Below are 7,442 nucleotides of genomic sequence, written 5' to 3'. Positions count from 1 at the left end.
TTTTATTTAATTAAACAAAGTAACTTCAATCTTAAATAATCTAATCTTTAGTTTATATGTATTTTTTTTTATAGTGAATATCTAAATTTATTATGCACACACACATATTTTTACATACGCACACTCATGTACATGTCTATATCAAGTATCAAGACTCACAATAACTATAATTCAAATTATATCCAATATATTAGGAAAACGTTTACTCTTTACTTAAGGTGTTGTTCTTAAAAAAATAAAATAATACTATAAAAAATAATAAAAATGAAGTTATCAAGTTTATACGAGTTGAGTCGAGTTTATACAAGTTCAACTCATTTAATAATAAAGCATAATTTTGTATTGACAATCGACTCATTTATTAAACCAACTAAATTTGAGTCGAGTTTATACGAGCAGGTATCGAAAATTGTTGAATAAAATTGTCCATTTTAAACCCTAATCCTAATCTAATAAATAGAGTGAGGTCATTTACTCGAAAAAGAGCACACAAAAAAAGGGGGGAAAAATCATATTTAGTTCTTAGGTTTTCATTTGATTTGAATTTTGTTCTTAAGCTTTTAATTTCAAGAATATAATCCTTAAATTTTGTCCAAGTTTAAATAGTCTCTTTGTCACTTCACCGTTTGTTGTCTGCTATATATGTCTCATTTGACACGTCAATGTCCATCTCAACATCCCAATGCAATGCCATGCCATGCCAACAAAACTGAAGTATTTGATATCGTAGATTTGTTCTTTAGGTCCTTAGGTTTTGTGTTTATCTAAGTTCTATGTGCAAGATTTATAGTTTTTCTTAGATAAATCTTACTCTTGGTGTTCTCCTAATCCTTTGTAAATGTTGTTTTCTAAAAAAAAAAATTTATGAGGAACTACCGAGGTAATATATATAAAATAATATCCACATAGGATTAGGAGAATAGTAAAATAAACCATAATAGTTTTTTTTTTAATGAATGACTAAACACTTGTTACTGTGACATTGCATTTGAGTATTTATGATATGTTAAATGAGACATGTGGTAAATAACGAACCATTAACTTTGACGGTGAAGTGACCGAGGGACTTGCTTTAAAGTTTAGTAAAAGCTAAGGATTGTATTCTTGAAATTGAAAATTCAAGAACTAAATTCAAATCATAAAAAAACTTCGGGGCTAAATATAATTTTTCCAGAAAGAAAGCGCAAAAAAAAAAAAAACAAGAGGTTTTATATTACTTCAAAGTCACCGGTATTCTTCACACATAAAAGGCTTAAAAGCCAAAAAATTTCCACGAACTTTTATAAATAATCAGCCACACTCAATTTTACCATAACCTAAAACTTCCACTACTCTCGTGAGTCCACGTAGCAAGTCAAACAATGTTTCTCCCAGAACTTTACACAAGGAATGAATGGCTGCCACGTAGCATTTTTAGAAAGAGTTTACTCCACAAAACAAAAACGAAATAGTTCCCTTGCCTAGTACGGTAGCAGACTTGCCTACCCAGCGCCAACTGAACTCTGTCTCTCTCTCTCTCTCTGACTTTGATCTCTCTCTTCTTGTTTTGCTTTGTCTACAATTGTTGCACCGGAATTGTGTTATAAGGGAAATGGATCTGGACGTGGAGGGTAACGTCGCTGGAACTCCCCAGACTTTGATCTCCAAGAAACTTCAACACAGCGAGGTAGTCTTTTTGTTTTCGTTTCTTGGTTAATTTTGAGTTTTTAATTGATGGGTTTTTGGTAATTCGATGGAATTTGATTGTTTGGTTGACATATAATTTTTTCTTTGGTGCTTTCGAATAGTGGGTGTGGGTTAATTTTCTTTGTTGGGTTCGTTAAGATTGTTAATTTTGGTTGTTGGGGCTGCTGATTTTGGTTTGGTTGATGGGTATGATCTGTAATTGTTTGAAATCTTATGTTTTTTTGTCGTTAATTTGCTTGGGTGATTCTGATAATTCACATGCATTTCTAAGGTTTTGTTTGGTTCCTGAGAAAGTTAAGGGGAAACTAGGAGTAAGTTTTGCTGCTTGGTTTGCAAGAGAAGGGCGATTCTAATAGATTTTCTGGATAGTTGTAAAAAGTGTTACTTTAGTTGGGTTTACTACTCACCCACTCCAACCTTTTTCCCTTTTCTCAACCCTCAAACAGTGCTTTTGTTATTTTATCATGGAGCCATATTGAAGATGAGTTGAGAGCAGGAGAGACTCAGTAAGCATGCTTAATTTCAACATGTATTCTGAGAAGTACATAGACAACAATGTGTGACTTTAGGCGTTGTGTTATAATCTTAGGTTTAGCTTATATGGATAGAAACAGCGTTATTTGAAATGTTTTATGTGTTAGGTGCAAGAAGGCATTCAATAAATATTCTAGAGCAAGTTGATTATCCTTTTAGTGGTCTACAAGACTGTTTAATATCACTCCTGTGCCAGCACGAATGTTCATGCTTGAGTACATGGTGTTTTGACCTGCTGTTTTGCACAGAATGGCTAATTTCTTTACCTTTTTGATTCAAAGAAATGAAAGAGTGAATGTTAATGAACCCACTCTAAGGTGTGTTTCCTTTGAAGGATGAGTTCTAAGCATTCAAATGCCCTTTGCTACTCCAAAACCCTTTTTTCTAAAGTTAATTGATTTTTTCCCCCATAATAAGGGTAGTGATAAGGAATTTGATAAACCAAAACAGCTTGTTTTCCACTTATCATTTTGCTTCCTGTTTTTTTAAAAATATATATTTATTATGTTGGAACTCTCCCCACTCACGCACACACAGACATGCATGGGCACATCATCGTGTATGCTTTTACACATACTCATGTTCTTGCAGAATACAATTTTGCCGTTGGTATATTTCCCTCTCCTGAGTTGATAACTGCAGAGGACTTTCAGATTCGTTGTTTAAATTCTGTGGACATGCTTAGTTTCTTTGCTTATTTGATGCAAAAGTTGATCAACTACATGCTCATGGACCAATCTTATTGTTTAGGTTGACAACAGCAAAGGGAAAACAAAAATAAGCTATGAAGGGACATGGCAAGACCAAGTCAAGGTATATTGTCAGAATTAACTCTGTGCTTTGCTGATTGGTTTCCTTTTGCTTAGTGTTACTTGTGCTGTTTTGTGTTTTGTAATTTTGTTCTTTCTACAGGATGCTTCAGCCAGTGATCCTGGAAATTCTACTGTTGTAGGATCACTGGACAGTGTTGATCCCCTCAAGAGCACCACGTCAGGATCAATCAATTCAAACAATCTTAACAGTTCTACTTCTGATATAACATATAATGGGTATGATGAGAATGCCAACGGTGGTGGTGGTGATGATGATGGTGGTTCCTATGAAGATGATGACTATGTTTCTGATTACGATGACAATGATGATTTCTTGTACGATGATGGTTATATAGGGATGCAATCCCAATTTGATAATGTGGATTTGCCTCCAGGAATAGAGGTGTCACTTCCTTGGTTGAACGACTCGGATTCAAGTGCAAACATACCAGTTTCAACAAGGACTTTAATTGTTTCAGATCTTCCAGAAAGCAAAATGCAGGCAGCTGCTGCAAGCAGTTCAATCATCCCTACAGAGTTAAGTTCAAAGGAGAAAGAAGAAGAAAACGGGGATACAGTAATGGGAGACGTTCTGCAGTTCAAGCAATTTAATATTGGGGATGATTTTTCAGATCATCATTATAGCCGCATGGGCTTTTCAGATGGGAAGGTGACTTAATTTGATATGGTTTATGATTGTACTTTAAAGAGAAAAAAAGATGTAAATTTACGCTTTGCACCGGGTCTCTCTATATGCTGTGTGTGTGTGTCCCTTTCTAACTCCAACACCAGCACAAACACAAACACAAACAATTACATAGACATTTATGTATGTAAGTAATTTCTCTGTGTTTCCGATATGAATTGCTATGTGTCTCTTTGTTGATAGGCACCCAAGAATTGGGCAAAGAGAATTCAGGATGAGTGGAAAATGTTAGAGACGAATTTACCAGGTGAGTTCTTACTCTTTCTATTCGGAAATATTGTGCCATTATAGCATTTACATGTCAGGATTATCTTGGGACCATTATCACTGATCAAGCTTTTCTATGTGATGTGGCCTGTAATATCTGTAAAGCATTAAACATGGTCCTTATTTGGGATAGAATTAACGTCTTAAGCCCTTTAATGTTAATGTTTAGTGTATGATACCAGAATATGAATGGCTTTCTTCATTTTGCAAGTTGTCGTTCCCTGGACTACCTTTCTTTTACCTCCCCTGCCTCTCACTGCTTCTTCTGCTGCAGACACAATATTTGTTAGAGTTTATGAAGCAAGGATGGAACTTTTGAGGGCTGTTATGATTGGACCTGCGGGCACTCCTTATCATGATGGCCTTTTTGTCTTTGATTGCCTCTTTCCCGATACTTATCCCAGCTCACCACCGGTATGTATTTGGTGGAAATGCCTGTACTTTCATCTTAATATCTTGTATTGTATATAATAGAAATTGGGAGTTAATATCCTGTACTTTCTTTCAGATGGTGTACTACTATTCAGGTGGCCTTCGACTGAACCCAAATTTGTATGATTGTGGGAAAGTCTGCCTGAGTCTTTTGGGCACCTGGACTGGTAAACCGAATGAGATGTGGATCCCAGATAAATCAACCATGCTACAAGTTTTGGTCTCTATACAAGCTCTGATTCTGAACGCAAAGCCCTTCTTTAATGAGCCTGGTTATGAAAAAACATACATTGGGCCCGAAGGGGAAAGAAGATCGCTTGCGTACAATGAGAATGCTTTTATTCTATCCTTGAAGACAATGATATACACATTGAGGCGGCCACCAAAGGTATGATTATTCCTACCATCTTTGTCTGGATGGTAGTTTCATTTATCAAGGTTATCCATCAACTGCTTTGCTTGCACATGCAGTTGAACCATTAGAGTTGAAGCGTAGTACTTACATAAATTTGGAGCTCCTTTGCCCTTCCTTGGTTGCTTTCTTGTAGGTCACTTGGGCTTAGAGCCTGTTTAAGATTGTGTTAAGCAGCTGAAAAAGTGTTTTTAGTACATAAAAGGTTGTGCCAAGCAAAAATTAGTCTGTTTGGTAAAAAACTTCAAAGAGCACCTTTTGGTTTTTGCTCCAAAAAAAAAAAAAGTCTGAAACTGCGTTTTGGGAGAAGTTTAAAAATTAGGTTTTTTTTCTTTCTAAAAAGCTCTTTCAAGCTTTTTCTATATCCAAATGTGTGTGTGTAATGAAAGTCTTGAACAATAACCTCACCCTCTGCCTAGATCTTAAGGGGTGTGAGACCCAATGAAATCTTGAACCATAACCTCACCCTCTCCCTAGATCTTAAGGGGTGAGCTGCATTTATCATCCTGATAATACCATTAGGTTTTCTATCATACATATGCATACGTGGAGGAACTGATGGACTAAATTTTCTATATCTGGCTCTGATTTGCAGCAATTTGAGGACTTTGTTGCCAGTCATTTTCGCAGGAGAGCACGCGATATTTTGGCTGCGTGCAAAGCATACATGGAGGGTGCTCCTGTAGGGTTTGTTGATAATGAAGGAGCTCAGGATAATGCTGGAGGAGACCCCAAATCAATTGAGTTCAAGTCAAAAGTAGATAAGATGATGAATATGATGCCTGGAGGAGACCCCAAATCAATTGAGTTCAAGTCGAAATTAGGTAAGATGATGAATATGCTGGTAACAAGCTTCACCAAGAATGGTTCGACAGACATTGAGCAGTTTCGCCTTCCGGCCTAAAATCACACTAGAGGAACCTGGGGTAGCGTGGGGAAGGCTGGTAAGATCTAAATATGTACAGGGGAGTTGAAATCAAACATATATAGCTGGTGGCCTTTCTCATTGCAATTTTGATGGAATTGGACCATTGGTCTATCATATATTTTCCATTCCAAGTAGTTGTAGATATAATTCGATGATTTTGGGATGATGGGAAGAATTTCTATTGGATTAAGATGATTCATCCATGCATCTCTCTAAACTAGTGATCGAATGCGGTTTTTATGTTATGGGAGGACTTAGCACACTGCATTTTGGGGGACTCGTGTACTTAATTATGAACATCTATTTACTATTGAGGGTGTTAAACATAATTGGAAAAAATTGGAAAAATTGGTCATCGTGGTTTGTATTTTTATATATATAAACATAAAAAGATTTCCACCCCAAACCATTTTTTTTTTTTTTGGGGGGGTGGGGAAGGGATTGTAGTCTTGTGTCGGACAATTCATAACGGATCGTTGACCAAATTGTAACTTATCCGAGCTTCAAATGAGAGTGTTTCGATGGAGCTCACTTACATAAGTAGGTGTCTAGGCAGTTCGAGGTGCGAAACTCACCTATTCGGGCAAGTGAGTTTCATTAATGCCTTCTCTCAATTATATAACCACATTAGCTGATTAAGACAACCAATTACAAAAGATCCTTATCCATTTATTCCTGCACTCTCTTTTACAAGGTTGGTTTATTTCATCTTCTAATCCAATCATGGTCAATGTAGAGGGTTTAATAGAGATCTTAGGTTGCGACCAACAATAATCAAAGAATATTACTTCTAAAACTCAATCCCTACCATCCATCTTGTGAAAAGTGACCCTTAGAGTCATATAGATCACCATCCTCATTCCTCAGTGATATATAGTCAGCCATCTTTAAATGATCGTATATACCTTGTCATCAGGGCAGAACCGTGTATTTGCTCGCGGGACTATTGTCCCTTCAAAATTTTGAAATTACCCCTCAAATTTATGATTTTTTATGAAATGTTCTCCCAAAATTAAATTTTTATCCCCAACTTTTTTATTTTTTTAAATTTCGTCCCTTCACCTTTAAATGTCTGGTTCCGCCCATGCTTGTCATAATCAATCACCTTGCCACGCAGCATAAGACGAGCTAAAAAATGATTACTTCTCATGGTATTCCCATTACTATTAATTATGATTGGACAACTAAATCAGTTAATTTAATTCCACACAAACTTTTGGTTCATAAGTATTTATAATTGAGTTTGATACAAAAGATTGGGCTTTTATATTTAGTGTTAAATTGAAAGTTGATTCATTGTGTATTTTTCTCAATTGCTTGACCCAATTTATCATCTATTTAATGAATGCTTTGTTGTAGTCTTCAATTGAATGTTAATTGAAATTTCAAGTGAATGTGTTGAGTGTTGTAGCAGCTAGTTAAATCCTTAGCCAAAAATGGCTAGCCTGATGTGAAGCTTTTTTTTAGTATTTTTTGCTACAAAGTTAGCCAAAATAACCTAGTTGTTGCACTAATGAACAAGCAACAGACGAGCATACTAGCGCGAAAGCTGTTGTGCTTACCCAATGTGAGAGCTCTAAATAGAGGAATAGCTACTCATGGAGGAATAGATGGTATTTTCCCAACAAAAAAAAAAACCCACTATATTTTATTTTAAAACCAAAT

At 35.9% G+C, this 7,442-nt stretch overlaps 1 protein-coding gene across 1 annotated transcript; it reads left to right on the top strand.

Moving 5' to 3' along the window:
• Positions 1 to 1,454: 1,454 nt before the first annotated feature.
• On the top strand, positions 1,455 to 6,054 carry LOC132181238 (putative ubiquitin-conjugating enzyme E2 38). The gene is made up of 7 exons (XM_059594362.1): positions 1,455 to 1,666; positions 2,971 to 3,033; positions 3,133 to 3,702; positions 3,922 to 3,985; positions 4,280 to 4,419; positions 4,514 to 4,825; positions 5,445 to 6,054. The coding sequence occupies exons 1-7, from the start codon at positions 1,592 to 1,594 to the stop codon at positions 5,751 to 5,753; spliced, it is 1,533 nt and encodes a 510-aa protein (XP_059450345.1). The 5' UTR covers positions 1,455 to 1,591; the 3' UTR covers positions 5,754 to 6,054.
• The last annotated feature ends 1,388 nt before the right edge of the window (positions 6,055 to 7,442 follow it).

Source organism: Corylus avellana, chromosome ca5 (assembly GCF_901000735.1).
Source record: "Corylus avellana chromosome ca5, CavTom2PMs-1.0".
NCBI classification, from domain to species: Eukaryota; Viridiplantae; Streptophyta; class Magnoliopsida; order Fagales; family Betulaceae; genus Corylus; species Corylus avellana.
Note: the sequence above shows the minus strand (reverse complement) of the source record. Positions and strands in the feature narration are given on the sequence as shown.

Excerpts from the sequence above, each read along its gene's own strand:
- LOC132181238 (XM_059594362.1), top strand. The coding sequence starts at position 1,592 with ATGGATCTGGACGTGGAGGGTAACGTCGCTGGAACTCCCCAGACTTTG. Across the intron at positions 3,034-3,132 it reads CATGGCAAGACCAAGTCAAG|GATGCTTCAGCCAGTGATCC; the intron begins GTATATTGTCAG and ends TTCTTTCTACAG. Across the intron at positions 4,826-5,444 it reads CATTGAGGCGGCCACCAAAG|CAATTTGAGGACTTTGTTGC; the intron begins GTATGATTATTC and ends TCTGATTTGCAG.